This window comes from Poeciliopsis prolifica, unplaced genomic scaffold (assembly GCF_027474105.1).
Source record: "Poeciliopsis prolifica strain line A6 unplaced genomic scaffold, Auburn_PproV2 SCAFFOLD166, whole genome shotgun sequence".
Lineage (NCBI taxonomy): Eukaryota > Metazoa > Chordata > Actinopteri > Cyprinodontiformes > Poeciliidae > Poeciliopsis > Poeciliopsis prolifica.
In genome coordinates this window covers 335,037-350,495 of record NW_026562541.1, presented here as the reverse complement: position 1 = coordinate 350,495, position 15,459 = coordinate 335,037, and the positions used below count along the sequence as shown (strand labels likewise).

General features: G+C 47.7%; 1 protein-coding gene across 2 annotated transcripts; it reads right to left on the bottom strand.

Annotated features, from left to right (window-relative positions):
- Nucleotides 1-5,107: 5,107 nt before the first annotated feature.
- Nucleotides 5,108-15,045, bottom strand: zgc:162698 (Transmembrane protein 87A-like). 2 transcript variants are annotated; one of them, XM_055025929.1, is made up of 21 exons: nt 14,845-15,045; nt 14,367-14,436; nt 14,207-14,298; nt 13,167-13,277; nt 13,018-13,092; nt 12,142-12,189; nt 12,016-12,039; nt 11,841-11,937; nt 11,642-11,703; nt 10,580-10,763; nt 10,292-10,391; nt 9,763-9,856; nt 9,548-9,625; nt 7,646-7,754; nt 7,521-7,579; nt 7,348-7,451; nt 7,200-7,276; nt 6,494-6,555; nt 6,355-6,407; nt 6,209-6,239; nt 5,108-5,595 (listed from the first exon to the last, which is right to left on the bottom strand). In XM_055025929.1, exons 1-21 carry the CDS (start codon nt 14,977-14,979, stop codon nt 5,554-5,556), a joined length of 1,707 nt encoding a protein of 568 aa, XP_054881904.1. In that variant the 5' UTR covers nt 14,980-15,045; the 3' UTR covers nt 5,108-5,553. The 2 variants fall into 2 exon arrangements, with proteins under 2 accessions (XP_054881904.1, XP_054881905.1); XM_055025930.1 differs by lacking the exon at nt 9,548-9,625 and adding an exon at nt 9,234-9,302.
- Nucleotides 15,046-15,459: the final 414 nt, after the last annotated feature.

Genomic DNA, 15,459 nt, shown 5'->3' with positions numbered 1-15,459 from the left:
TGATTTGCTTTTCTCTTTAATCCACATTAAGTCAGCGTTTCCTTCGGGCCCCCAGGGCTTCAGGGCCATAAATGCTGATATTTTAACACATAAATGTAACATTTATTTGTTGAGATGATCAATGCTGCTGAATTTGATTTAATGGTTTCAACATAAATTAAAAGATTTTAAATTGTTTAACATTTAGATGTAAAGTTTTAAGGAGCTGCTAAGTTTACTTTGTAACAGTTCAAACAACAGTAATTTGTTACCATAACAATCTGATGCTGTGAGTTTAATCTTTGAGTTTGAGCTGTTTGTTTCACAAATACAAATAAACTGAAATTATACGTAACTGATAGTTTTAGATTGGCCAGTTAATCTACTTTAATCTCCAGATTAAATCCAACAGAAGCTGCTAGAGGTTCTGATGTTTTAGCAGCAAGAGGGTCCCACAGTCAGGTTCTGCCCCGGGCCTCAGGCAGCTTTGGACCGGCCCTGCAGGATGAGTTCAACCTGCTGCACTGCAGAGAGGGACAACAGATTTTTAATGCTGCTAATGTGGCTTTAGCAGCTCTAACATTTCCGTCTTTGAGTTTTCATCAGAGCCACAGAAACTGTTCTGGCTGCCTGAGTTTATGGGAGGAGAGTTTAAGGTCTCTGCTTGGCCGCGCGCATTAACTCAGGCTAAGTGGACAAACGGTCGGTTTGATGTAACAGGATAATAATGATAAAATGATATCAAGCAGCGTGAAGCGCGACCACCAGGAGAACTGAAAGCTCCTCACCGGCTGAACCTGCATGATGAGCTTAGCGCTGGTTCGCTAACCGCTAACGCTCCGACCAACCGGGAACACAGACACGAACTTTACGGGGACGACAGCGCCACCCGCTGGGCAGCTGCTGACATGGAAACGCCTCCTAATTCTTTGTCCACAAAGACAAATCATTCTCACCTCAACGCTCCTCTGAGAGAAAGACGACAAGTTATTCCTGTGGTTCACATAGAGCTGCACAACTAGAGCTAACATGGTGAGATTAACCTCTGACCTTGATGTGGAGTTTGGCAAAGAAACACGATTCCTCACAGGGGCTTGATGTCAAGGTCCATCAGCCTGTGTCCAGATTGAGGCAACATGCAGAGGCAACAAGCAGAGGCAACAAGCAGAGGCAACAAGCAGAGGCAACATGCAGAGGCAACATGCAGAGGCAACAAGCAGAGGCAACATGCAGAGGCAACATGCAGAGGCAACATGCAGAGGCAACAAGCAGAGGCAACATGCAAGGCAACAAGCAGAGGCAACAAGCAGAGGGCAACAAGCAGGCAACATGCAGAGGCAACAAGCAGAGGCAACAAGCAGAGGCAACAAGCAGAGGCAACATGCAGAGGCAACAAGCAGAGGCAACATGCAGAGGCAACAAGCAGAGGCAACATGCAGAGGCAACATGCAGAGGCAACATGCAGAGGCAACATGCAGAGGCAACATGCAGAGGCAACATGCAGAGGCAACAAGCAGAGGCAACATGCAGAGGCAACAAGCAGAGGCAACATGCAGAGGCAACATGCAGAGGCAACAAGCAGAGGCAACAAGCAGAGGCAACATGCAGAGGCAACATGCAGAGGCAACAAGCAGAGGCAACAAGCAGAGGCAACAAGCAGAGGCAACATGCAGAGGCAACATGCAGAGGCAACATGCAGAGGCAACATGCAGAGGCAACAAGCAGAGGCAACAAGCAGAGGCAACATGCAGAGGCAACAAGCAGAGGCAACAAGCAGAGGCAACAAGCAGAGGCAACAAGCAGAGGCAACAAGCAGAGGCAACAAGCAGAGGCAACATGCAGAGGCAACAAGCAGAGGCAACAAGCAGAGGCAACAAGCAGAGGCAACAAGCAGAGCAACATGCAGAGGCAACAAGCAGAGGCAACAAGCAAGGCAACAAGCAGAGGCAACAAGCAGAGGCAACATGCAGAGGCAACATGCAGAGGCAACATGCAGAGGCAACATGCAGAGGCAACAGCAGAGGCAACAAGCAGAGGCAACATGCAGAGGCAACATGCAGAGGCAACAAGCAGAGGCAACATGCAGAGGCAACATGCAGAGGCAACAAGCAGAGCAACATGCAGAGGCAACATGCAGAGGCAACAAGCAGAGGCAACATGCAGAGGCAACATGCAGAGGCAACATGCAGAGGCAACATGCAGAGGCAACATACAGAGGCAACAAGCAGAGGCAACAAGCAGAGGCAACATGCAGAGGCAACATACAGAGGCAACAAGCAGAGGCAACAAGCAGAGGCAACATGCAGAGGCAACATGCAGAGGCAACAAGCAGAGGCAACAAGCAGAGGCAACAAGCAGAGGCAACATACAGAGGCAACAAGCAGAGGCAACAAGCAGAGGCAACAAGCAGAGGCAACATGCAGAGGCAACATGCAGAGGCAACATACAGAGGCAACAAGCAGAGGCAACAAGCAGAGGCAACAAGCAGAGGCAACATGCAGAGGCAACATGCAGAGGCAACATGCAGAGGCAACATGCAGAGGCAACATGCAGAGGCAACATGCAGAGGCAACAAGCAGAGGCAACAAGCAGAGGCAACATGCAGAGGCAACAAGCAGAGGCAACAAGCAGAGGCAACATGCAGAGGCAACATGCAGAGGCAACAAGCAGAGGCAACATGCAGAAGCAACATACAGAGGCAACAAGCAGAGGCAACAAGCAGAGGCAACATGCAGAGGCAACAAGCAGAGGCAACATGCAGAGGCAACATGCAGAGGCAACATGCAGAGGCAACATGCAGAGGCAACAAGCAGAGGCAACAAGCAGAGGCAACATGCAGAGGCAACAAGCAGAGGCAACAAGCAGAGGCAACATGCAGGCAACATACAGAGGCAACATGCAGAGGCAACAAGCAGAGGCAACAAGCAAGGCAACATGCAGAGGCAACAAGCAGAGGCAACATGCAGAGGCAACAAGCAGAGGCAACAAGCAGAGGCAACATGCAGAGGCAACATGCAGAGGCAACAAGCAGGCAACAAGCAGAGGCAACATGCAGAGGCAACATGCAGAGGCAACATGCAGAGGCAACATACAGAGGCAACAAGCAGAGGCAACAAGCAGAGGCAACATGCAGAGGCAACATACAGAGCAACAAGCAGAGCAACAAGCAGAGGCAACATGCAGAGGCAACATGCAGAGGCAACATGCAGAGGCAACATGCAGAGGCAACAAGCAGAGGCAACATGCAGAGGCAACATGCAGAGGCAACATGCAGAGGCAACATGCAGAGGCAACAAGCAGAGGCAAATCAGCAATATTAGTCAACATTAGAAAATGTTGGATAAAATAAGTTCATTTTTAGCTTATGTCATTTTAATTTTTTTCAATTAAATTAAAATCATGCATAAATTGCACAATGACTAATAAACAATAGATTCAGACCAATAATGAAACTGGACCAGAGACCCGGTTGGTCACCTGATGAAGTGAAAACATCTTCACACCTCGCATCGTGTGGTCTCCATAGCAACCTTCTAAGGTCATCGGGAGGTCAGGTTCACAACTTTCTGTCCTACCATCACAAACATAAACGTAGCGTCTGCTAAACTACCTCCATGTTCCAAAAGGTTTTACAGACAGCCGTCTAGCAGGGGGTGTCAGACACACTGGGCTTTATTGACAGGTGGCAGAGTAAAGGGGGAAAAGGTTGGCGTCCTCAGAGCCGAGCTAAAATGAACTTTTCCCTCCTTTGTAAATTTTTGCCAGTATTTTTCAGATCAATTTTCTCTTTGGACATAAAAACAAAATGGTGTTTCCGGCCACAAAGTTTCTGCCTGCTTCCTGCCGTCGGGCCGGTCCCGTTCGGGTAACTTCTGTTTTTTCATGAGTTTCATTTTCCCAGGCGCTCTGATGATCCGCCAGGAATCTGCAGTGTGTCTGGATTAATCTGGATTATGTGGAGCTGGTGGCGGACGCCGTGTTGGTTTGGGTCAGGCGGGCGGCCATGTTTAGCCTGACCAGAACCGGTTCTGTCCAGAGGAAGAGGAGGCCGGATCAGTGTATCGCCCCCCCCATGACATAAACCTGCACAAGTCATCTTTAATTAAAGCATCAATATAATAAATGTACATATATGTGAATAAATTGCTGCCTACAGGACGTTTAAAGAAGAATTAAACAACAAACAGGGCAATATTTCAGAGCCCCTCTGGGCTGCAGCTCTGAGCCATTTTGTTAGCATGTGTTATATTATTATTATAGCTGATATGAAGCCTGATCCAAACCACATTCATAAAATGGTGAAATAATAGTGAGCACAAAACATTGTTTTATAAAAGATATCAAAGTTTTTCCTGCACAATCCGAACAAACGTTCCTAATGTTGTAAAAATAAAGTTTCTCTTCACAAAACTAATTAATTATGAATCTATGTTTATGACTTGTGGTTTAAGTTGCCATTGATATTATTTTGGGTCTCAGGGTGAGTGAGGGATGAAGAGACTGGTTCTGGTTCTGTGGGTTCTGACGGGTCAGCGGTTCCTGTCCTATTCAGGTCCCCAGACTGTTTAGCTGAACTTACTATCATGTTTAGGGATTATTATCGCACTTATTGTTGAGATGTGTGTGATATGAGTGTCTATTGGACATTATAGCAATAATGAATAAATGGCGTCCCGTTGGTTCAATACGGAGCGGAAACAACAAGCAGCTGCCATTGTAGCCTAGCTTAAGCTAACCCAGTTTAAGCTAACCTAGCTTAAGCTAACCTGAACATCTACAGCTCCTGTTGATACATGGACTTTACTCACCTTCTGTCTTTCAGCCACTTTGAAAGCTTTTCTTCGTCCCTCCTCCTCTTCCGTTTTGTTCCGGAGATTTCCTGCCGCCATCTTTAGCTTCCTGCAGTTCATGACTACAGTCACATGTAGAGAGAAAAGCGAGAAAAGGGCCCCAGCTCGCTGCATCAGTGCTGATCCTCTGCTATTGATCATTTCACACACAAACAGCTGTTAGCTCAGAAATGCTGACTAGAAAAAAAATACCCACATCGTTTTAGCGCCCCCTGTGGGCTGCATGCAGTGCATCGCCACTTTTTGCACCACTGGGCAGGATAAAGCTTCAGCACCAATCAGGTGAAAATAAAACTTTATTGGTTGAAACAGACAAACTTTATAAAATAAAAGTCAATAATTCCTCGTGAGTTCTCTATCTGGTTTGTCCCTTTGGCTTTTAGAGAAGGAAAAATATCCAAACACCAATTCAAAATGCAAAAAATATAAAAGATAACCAGACAAACGTCCAGCAGGGCGGCGCCGCTGCGCAACAACAATGGAAGCAGAAAGCAGATCATTATTATAAATACACAGAATGATTGGATTCAGCTCCCAGTGAAACGCTTACAAAGTTCATAAAGCCAGGAGAGAATCAGAGGAAAACCAGAAAAACTCTTCACTCCTCCGTTCTCCATCCCTCTATCCCATCCTTCCGTCCTCCATCTTCCATCCTCCATCCCTCTATCCTCCACTTCTTCATCATGTCCAGTTAGAAACACCAGCTGTCTCTCCATCTGCCCAGTTACTCCATCTTTGACATCTCCAGCTTCGTGGTCTGGGTTTCCTGAAACAGAGATCAATATGATTCATTGATTTGGTTCAGAGTGAGCAACTTTAACATTCACCCAGGGTGTTAGCCTGTATGTTGACTCACATGTTAGCACTCTCTGCCGTCCCGCAGAGCTGACAGGAGCCTGGACGGTTTGATCGTTTTTAATAACTGGCGTTCAAACCTGACAACGTTTCATGATTGGCACATCTTCATCAGATAACTTGTAATAACTTTATGCTTTACACTAAACAATAGCAGAGCAGAGAAGCTAATCAGAGTCTATCGTACTACCTTTAAGCTTTAAAAGAGCTCCGTTTCATCATCATGATCTGGAACATAAAGTGCCTGTTTGGAGGAATGAGCAGCATGAAGGACGGTTTGCAAATAAACCAGGTTACAGGTTTAATTCAGAAGAAACCAACATGGAGGACAGACTGATGGAATCAGGATCCAATTGGAAACGATGACATCATCGACATGTAAACGCAGTTTACGCTCCTACAGACGAATTCATCTCATTTCATAACCCGAGGGGTGACAAGAGGTTAAAGTGACTCTACTGAATATTGATCACACTGGAAAACCAGAACCAGGAAGTGAAACCAGGAAGTAAGCAGGAACTGACCTCGTCTGAGTCCAGCAGAGGGGGCAGCGCTCTGTGGAAACAAGAGGAGCCAGTTAGCTGTAGGCTAGCTTGATGTTAGCTGTAGGCTAGCTCAAGGCTAGCTTGATGTTAACTCGGTTCGGGCTACTGAGCTGGCTCTGACTCACATGTCGGCCATCGATGACGGGATGTTCTCCTCCACCCACTTCAGATCTTCATCCTGTCCCGACACAGCAGAACCGCCTGATTAGCAAACAGCTGAAGCTGATGAAGATGGTGGTGATGAAGATGATTTACAGAGCTCACCACTTTGTTGGGTCTGGCCGTCCCGTTGGTCTCCGTCTTTGTCCCCCTCATCTTCATCCCCTCTGATGGGAAACAAACAGCAAAGCTTCAACATGTCAGAGTTCCTGGACCAGCTGAAAGTCACTTCCTGTTCACTTCCTGTGTGGGCCGAACCGCTCAGTAATACATCTATAGGAACTGTGACGACCAGCAGCTGCAGAATCTGGTCTCCATAGGAAAAATCCAGAACTACAGAACCAGATGAGACACGTTTACAGTCTGACCCGGATGGAAACCACAGAAACTGTAAAGCTATCATTCCAAACACAACGTGACGTCAGCTGGCCTGAACATTTTTACTTTTTTAAAGCTGATGAATGATTGCTGCAGCAGGAGCCAGCCAATCAGAGCTCGCGCTTTAGACACGCCCACTTCAAGTCTGCAGAGAAACTCGACTCAATCAGACGGTCAACAAGCTTCAACATATTAGAAACACACTCAGCCTCAAGACTTTAGTCATCTGCTGCTTTTATAAACACATTCACTACTTAATAAGGATTATTATGGGATGTCCACTGATTTCTTATTAAATACTAAAACCAGTGATCCCCTGAATCAAACAGGAAGCAGTTAAAGGGGAAGCTAGAACTTCACTTCATAACAAACTGCAGCTTCACTGGAGGCTGCCAGGAAGGCCTGAGGAAGACGAACGATGAAGGTTTCTGACCAAAAGCCTCGTTCATCATGGGCTCCTTCTCCTCCTCGTCCTCACTGTCCGCGTCCACCAGGGGGCTGAAGGCGTACCTGACACACACAAACACAGTCCACTTAAAACCACAGAATAAGACATGAAACCAACACAGAACGCCTCTTACATCTGATTATTGGCCGACGGTCGCCATAGGAACATGATGACCAATAGGATGACAGAAAACAGGAAGCGCCAGAAAGCGTCTTGGATCCAGACTTCCCTCCAATCCTGAACCAGCAAGGATGAAAACGTGAACGATGTGATGACGGAGAGACACGAGGGCGTCTCCTTACTTACAGAGCGACACTTGGACATGGTGAAGTTCTTCGCCGTCCAGATGATGAAGATCACAGAAGCTGAAAACGACACAGAGTTTAGAAAGGCAAGAGGAGGAAGAGGAGGAAGAGGAGGCATGCACGCACCGATGACAGCGAAGATGAGCGTGTTGCTGAAGTGTCTGAAGAGAGAGAGCTTCACCACGTTCCTCCTCAGCTTCAGCAGCTTCATCGTCTGAGCCAGGCTCACGAAGATGTGGGGGCAAAGGTCAAGGAAGCTTCAAGAAACCGAGAAGCTCCAGCTAACCCGGACCAAATGCTTCAAGTAGACATAACAGAGCGCGATCATGGAGGACACCAACATGGAGGACGCTAACATGGAGGACGCCAACATGGAGGACGCCAACATGGAGGACGCCATCATGGAGGACGCTATCATGGATGATGCTAACATGGATGATGCTAACATGGAGGACGCTATCATGGAGGACGCCAACATGGAGGACGCCATCATGGAGGACGCCAACATGGAGGACGCTATCATGGATGATGCTATCATGGATGATGCTAACATGGATGATGCTAACATGGAGGACGCTATCATGGAGGACGCCAACATGGAGGACGCCAACATGAAGGACGCCATCATGGAGGACGCCAATATGGAGGACGCCATCATGGAGGACGCCAACATGGAGGACGCTTTCATGGATGATGCTAACATGGAGGACGCTAACATGGAGGACGCTATCATGGAGGACGCCATCATGGAGGACGCCATCATGGATGATGCTAACATGGAGGACGCTAACATGGAGGACGCTAACATGGAGGACGCTATCATGGAGGACGCCATCATGGAGGACGCCATCATGGAGGACGCCAACATAGATGATGCTAACATGGAGGACACTATCATGGAGGACGCTAACATGGAGGACGCCATCATGGAGGACGCCAACATAGATGATGCTAACATGGAGGACACTATCATGGAGGACGCTAACATGGAGGACGCTATCATGGAGGACGCCATCATGGATGATGCTAACATGGAGGACGCTAACATGGAGGACGCTAACATGGAGGACGCTATCATGGAGGACGCCATCATGGAGGACGCCATCATGGAGGACGCCAACATAGATGATGCTAACATGGAGGACACTATCATGGAGGACGCTAACATGGAGGACGCCATCATGGAGGACGCCAACATAGATGATGCTAACATGGAGGACACTATCATGGAGGACGCTAACATGGAGGACGCCATCATGGAGGACGCCAACATAGATGATGCTAACATGGAGGACACTATCATGGAGGACGCTAACATGGATGATGCTATCTGGAGGACGCTAACTTGGAGGACACTAAGATGGAGGACGCCATCATGGAGGACGCCAACATGGACGATGCTAACATGGACGATGCTAACATGGACAATGCTAACATGGATCGCCAGCACAGAAACGGCAGCAACAGGTTGATTCTCTCCAGCAGTGTTTCCCAACCCTGGTCCTCAAGGCTCACTGTCCCACGCGTTTTTGAGGTCTCCCTGCTTTAATGTGCCTGATTCAACTGACTGCAGTTCAACAAACACCTGTTCATCAGTCATCAATTGAAATCATCTGACTGAAGCCAGGAAATACCTAAAACATGCAGGGCACTGAGCCTTGAGGACCAGGTTGGGAAACACTGCTCTAAAAAGGAAAGATCCAGTAGCGGATATCCACCAGCAGAGGGCAGAGTCGAGCACAGCCAGAGGAATAGCAGCCAGAAGAACAACATCATCTTCAGCCTGAAGACAAAGGGAGGAGGAGGAGGAGGAGATGAATGCAAGAATAAAGGAGGAAAAAAAGGAGGATGAGAGAAAATAAATAGAAAGAAGTTAAATCAGCAGCTAACTGGTTCTCAGAGGCTTTTTCTTCTTCTGTGTTTTCAGATTAGAACTCTGAACCTGGAGTTCAGTCCAGGCACACAAAATGAATCAAACGGTAAAACGAGATTCAATCATGACTGAAGGTTCTGACACTGTAAGGATATCCACCAGACAACGCAGGAGTCGGTCAGAGCCAGAACCACGTCACACACTATCAGGCTCCGGTCGTCGTTCCCCCGATCCTGCAGAACACACGGTTTAGACTAGGCCGGAACCGGCCCAGAACTGATCCACAACTGGGCTGGAACAGGTCCAACAGAACCTGGCCAGCGGGTTAGAACCTGAGCCACTGGAACCGGGCCGGCAGGTCAGAACTCACCGTGTGGACCCGCAAGACTCCCTCGATGATGGAGAAGAGCAGGTAGAGCAAGCCGACGCCGACCACTCTGTGCAACAGGGCACCCAGCCTTGGCCTGACAGAAACAGGGGGGGAGAAGGTCACAGGGGTTAAAGGTCATGATAGCTTAGAAACAAAAAAAACCCCTACAAATCTGGAATCATGAAATTTAAAGCATCCGTAACAACTCCGGATGCAAAAAACCAAGTTTGTTTTTCTTAAGTAATAAGACGCATTAAAACCGACGTCAGTTAGTTGTCAGAGTGAGACATCTCGCTGCAAAGATCCTCTTCGCAGGACGAGAGGATGTTCAGGAGGGAACCCGACGGATCTGTCAGCAGTGTTCTCGATCATTTTAATATTTGAGACATGTCAATAAATATAAATGCTGTAAGAACCTTGAACCGTCTTGGAAGTGATTTGTGGTTCTGGCCGACCCGTTTTCTCCAGGCCTGGTTCTGTTACATTACTGGGATTACTATTCTCTGATAGCGACAGCAGCCGGACTCACTTGACGATTCCGTATCCCAGACTGGCGATGATCACCAGAACTCTGGCCAGCGTCCGCTTCACGGCCGAAAGCACCTCGGCAAACACCACCGCCCCCTGGACTGTGGGAGGACACATGACAGCTCAGCAGGTAGAACCAGGAGGAGGAGACACTGGCTAAAAGGGATAATATTATACCTGGCTAACACGCTAACATGTTACCTGACTGACATGCTAACACGTTACCTGGCTAACACGCTGAAATGCTACCTGGCTGACAGACTGACATGATAAATGGCTAACAGGCTACCTGATACGCCCTCATAGCTGATGCTCTGGAACTCGGCGTAGTACACGGCTTTCTCCAGCATGCCCAGAAAGATGACGCCACCAATCCAGAACTGGATCCGAAGCAGGCTTCTCCAGTAGCAGGCGGACAGAACCAGCCACAGCACAGCTAGCAGCACATACCCGATGCACATCACCATGTAGAACTGCAGAGACACGGACAAGTTAGCAGGATGTTGGAGTTAGCAGGATGCATTAGCAGAAGATGTTAGCAGGAGGCATTAGCCAGAGGAGTTAGCCAGTGGAATTGGCAGAAGGAATAAGCCAATGAAGTTAGCACGAGGAGTTATCCAGTGGAGTTAGCTGGAGGAGTTAGCACAAGCAATTAGCCAGCTAACTCAGGATGAGTTAGCCAGTGGAATGGGCAGGAGTTAGCACCCATGTCCATGTGTACAAAACTTTAATTTGAGTTTTTACTGGAGCAGCAGCATCTGACACGAGGTCAGAAAGAATCTGCCTTCAATTTGAAGGAAAGCCAAGAAAATGGCTCCACCAGTCTGCAGGGGGCATATCTGGTCTAGTTAAAGGCCCACACGAGCTTAACAATGTCTACATGTTCCTATTTGTGTAGGCCAAGCTGTAATCTCTCATGGTTGCTATGGATGCCCCTCTTTGCTCCAGCGGATCTGCTCCGGTTCGGTCCGGTCCAGTGATTGGCTAACCCCTTTCTACATGCGCTCCTGTTTTACCCATTTTGAACATAGCTCCAGGTGAAGCAGCCCTCTAAGGTGAGTCAGGTTCATAAGCCAGACAGGAAGTCTGATGACATCATGTTTCATATCTTAACTCTAATTCTGATTTATAAACTAAAACATGATTCAGGCAGATTTGCTTCATTCTGTTCACTCTGGCATGTGGACTTTGTAAAAAGAAACAAATGTTTTCAATCTTCTGCTAAATAAATTAATAATAAAACAATAAATTAAGATTTTATACACATCTTAACCAGGAAACATGTTTAATGCTTGTGTGTGTGTTAGTGTGTGTGTGTTAGTGTGTGTGTGTGTGTGTGTTGGGCTCTCACCACCATCAGAGGCCACTCAGTGGCTGAGATGAAGCCATGAGGTCCCTTCATGCTGACCTGAACTGGAAACAAAACCACAGAACCAGTTCAACCAGGAAGAGATCAAACTCTCTCTGTGTGTGTGTTAGTGTGTGTGTGTGTGTGTGTGTGTGTGTGTGTGTGTGTGTGTGTGTGTGTGTGCGTGCATCAGTGTACGGACGCTGCAGTCTCCACGGCCTGGTTCCGGTCTTCTGGACCTTGATGATGAACATGTAGGGTCCGTCTTCCCAGGACTGGGCCACGATGTCAAAGTCGGTCTGAGGAACAAACAGGGTCAACTCCCTGACCTTTCACCCCACAACAAACCCTGGCCCGGTTCTGGTGACCTGACTGACCTGATTAGAGGAGCCACCAGCACCCTGAGGACCAGAGAAGAGAAGAAGATCAGTCGAGTTCACATGAAGGTTCTGGACCATAGACCCAAACGGCTCTGACCGGAACCGGACAGAACCGGACCGTACCTTTGGTTCTGGTTTCTTAGCTTCTCTCTTCTTCCTCCCAGTCTTTTCCTTTGAGTCAGAATGGAGAGACAACATTAGAGTTCAGAACCAAAACTGGACCGGCTGATTCGGCCGGACCCGAACCACACCCAGCGACGATGCGTTCACTGACCACAGGTAAAAACCGAACTTGTTGACCTGAATTGTGATCTGGTCCAACAGGTCCGGTTTCAACTCCAAGGCTAAAGTATTGATCAATCCAGAACCGGGTCAGGTCCAAACACGAGCCTGGGTTTCTGCTCCCTCCAGTAGCTCAACTTCAACCATTTAAAAGGTCGATTCAAGGTCACCGTGAGATACTTTAGAAGTCACAGAATCTATCCTGCTGTTCTCCAGTCCTAACGAGTCCATGTGTCGAGTCCCGGTGCGGCTCGGTTCTGGTCGTGAAAAGGCATCAGGAGAAGAACAGCAGAATGATTCTCTCTCTCCTGGCTGGAGGAAACCAGATTCACTGAATGTTGTAGACAGAAAAACGCAGCAAAGCGTCATCCAGGCAGCCGAGTTGCTCCTCCAGCTGCCGGCCGGTTTTACAGTCTGTGAACTCCTGGCCTCCATAACTAATTAATTATGATTTCAATGATTAATCAATTCGTATGGATTGGCTACGGAAGTGAGCCGGCCAACTGCTGGTCAGGGGTTTTAGTTTGTACATTTAATGCATGTTTAATTAAATAACTTCAGGTTTAATTTGAGTATTTTTGTATATTTGGAGGGGAAAAATCTATTTGAGGAATTAAAAAAATAAAATAATGAGAATTAAAGTTTCTTCCCGTTTCTCCCAGACAGAACGAGGCGTTCCTGCGGTGACGTTATTAATGTTGCTGCTTTTGGACCCACCGGCGCAGACGAAGATGTTGAAGGTGGAGGCGGGTTCTTCAGCGGGGTGGGCGGGTCGAACTGCGCTACGCTGAACTGAAACACCAAGCAAACACCTTTAGTTACGTCTTGGTCTCCGACTCGGCGGCTGCTCATCCGGCGGTCCTCACAATGTGGGGCTTTATCTGGCAGCTGATTGGCTCGTGGGTGTGCTTCACCATGGCCCCCGACCGCCCCTCTGTTGCCACCAAGTCTGAGTTGAAGTAATTCTCTGGGTTCAGCTGGATGGAGACACAAACATCAACTGAGCCATAAAAACCTACAGAAACACAGGCACTTGAAGGCAACACACCTGGATAACAAGATTAAAGCAGCAGGAACTTAATAAAATGTTTTACAGATAACTGTCACCATGTTCTGGAAACAGCCAATCAGAACCATGAGGCGGGTCTTAGTGCTGTCAATCACAAGCTTGTGTGGCGCTGTTCGTCCCTTTGCTCTCTGCTACGCTGCAGTTAGCATAGCTAGCTTGTTACAATCATCAACTAATCGCATAAAAAATTAGAACTACCGCAATAGTTCCCATTTGCATGACTTGATGTTTTTCTGTTCCGATCAAAAACCGGATGATGGAGTTCTCAGCCGGGCGCTTTGGCCTCAGTTAGCAGAGAATTCATTATTTCATTTTCTCCTGTTTTGTTGATCTGAATATTTAAAATGTCTTCCCGTTCCAGTGTTAAATGTTTTTTAGAATAAAGTTCATTGATCTTCGAGAATGTTTCCATTTCAGGAAAATGGTCTCAAAGGAACAATATTGTCGTTTATCATGATAACTTCTGGAACAATTCATCATCCAGCCAAATTTGTTACAGTGACTGGGCTAAGCAAGGCCTGTGGCTAATGCTAATGCTAGCAAGCACAGTCACCAATGACAGCAAATAAATGGTTTCCTGTAACAGCAAGTTGTTTCTCTGGAATTAACACAATTAGAGAGTACATGAGGATGATTGACAGCGCTAAGATCAATCTTTTCATAGATTTTCTGTTTCATATCAAACTGTCACAACATGGAGGTAGTTTGACAGGAAAAAAATTATCTTTAGAATAGTTTCATGCTGCGGTAGCAATCTGCAGCGTTTCTGCTCCAAATGAACCGGAACCCGGCGGTACCACCAGGACCCGGCGGTACCACCAGGACCGAGCCGCTTACGTTCTTGTTGTAGACCTCGTTGTAGCAGTGGGAGTTCCTCAGGTACCAGGAAACTTCCATTTTTGAGGACATGGAGCAATTCTGAGGAATAGCTGAGACAAACACAGAGGTCAGGGCTCAGAGGCCAGGCTGAGTTGGACCAGACCGGGTCGGAACTCACCTCGCAGGTGGATGGTGCTGCCATTGAACAGCGTCTTCCTGAAGACGAAGTACTGAGGCTTCTGGTTCTCCTGAAACACAACCAGAACCAGAGGATCCGACTGAACCAATCTCAGCAGCAGAGGTACAGCAGAATGGCCTAGTCAAAGCCCATACCTAAACCTGATGTTAAGTTCTGTCCAGAAAACTCAAAGATCAAAAGTTCAGTTCCTGTCAATAGAATAAGGAGGTTCTGGAGGCTGTAAACCGTCCATGAGTTCGGCAGCTCTCTTAGTGACGTCACACACGAGTCTAACTATTAGAGGGGTTAAATTGTCATTAATCTGCGTTTTGCCACGTTCGCCATGAATCAGTTCATGTCCCTGACTGGGCTTTAATGACTGACCCAAAATCAGCTCCATGGAGCAGTAGAACCGAACCGGAACCACCTGAAACCGAACCTTTTAGCATCACTAACTTTTAGCTAACAGGAAACTCACACCAACGTCCACCGTCCACTTCCCCGGTTCCGACACGGCCCGGACGCGTCCAGGTCCGGCCGCCAGCAGCAGCAGCAGCACCGCAGAGCAGCAGAACCCAGAGCCGGTCCGACCCGGACCCACAGAACCCGCCATTCGAACCAGCAGGAAGAAGAACGGACCAACGGAGAGACAGTTCACAACAAGCGGGACACTTCCGGATTCCGGGTGATGACGACACATGCAGAAGAGGGCGGCGTTCAGGGACTGTGGGACTTTTTTAAAACAACACTTGAGAAGGTTCTGGGAGATTATCTGACCCGGTGTAGGTCCAAAGCAGGTTTCCACGAGAACATCGAATTTTTAAATCGTTTTCTGCTTTATTGTGTCACTTACTGTCAAATTATTGGGGCCTGCCTAGCAATGCATAAGGAGAGCAGTGACTGACTTGCAAAGCAAGTCAGTCACTGCCTCCATGCATTGCATGGCAGGCACCTATTAATCTTCACCCAATAGAATGTCTTTATTGGGGCCTGCCTAGCAATGCATAAGGAGAGCAGTGACTGACTTGCTTCGCAAGTCAGTCACTGCCTCCATGCATTGCATGGCAGGCACCTATTAATCTTCACCCAATAG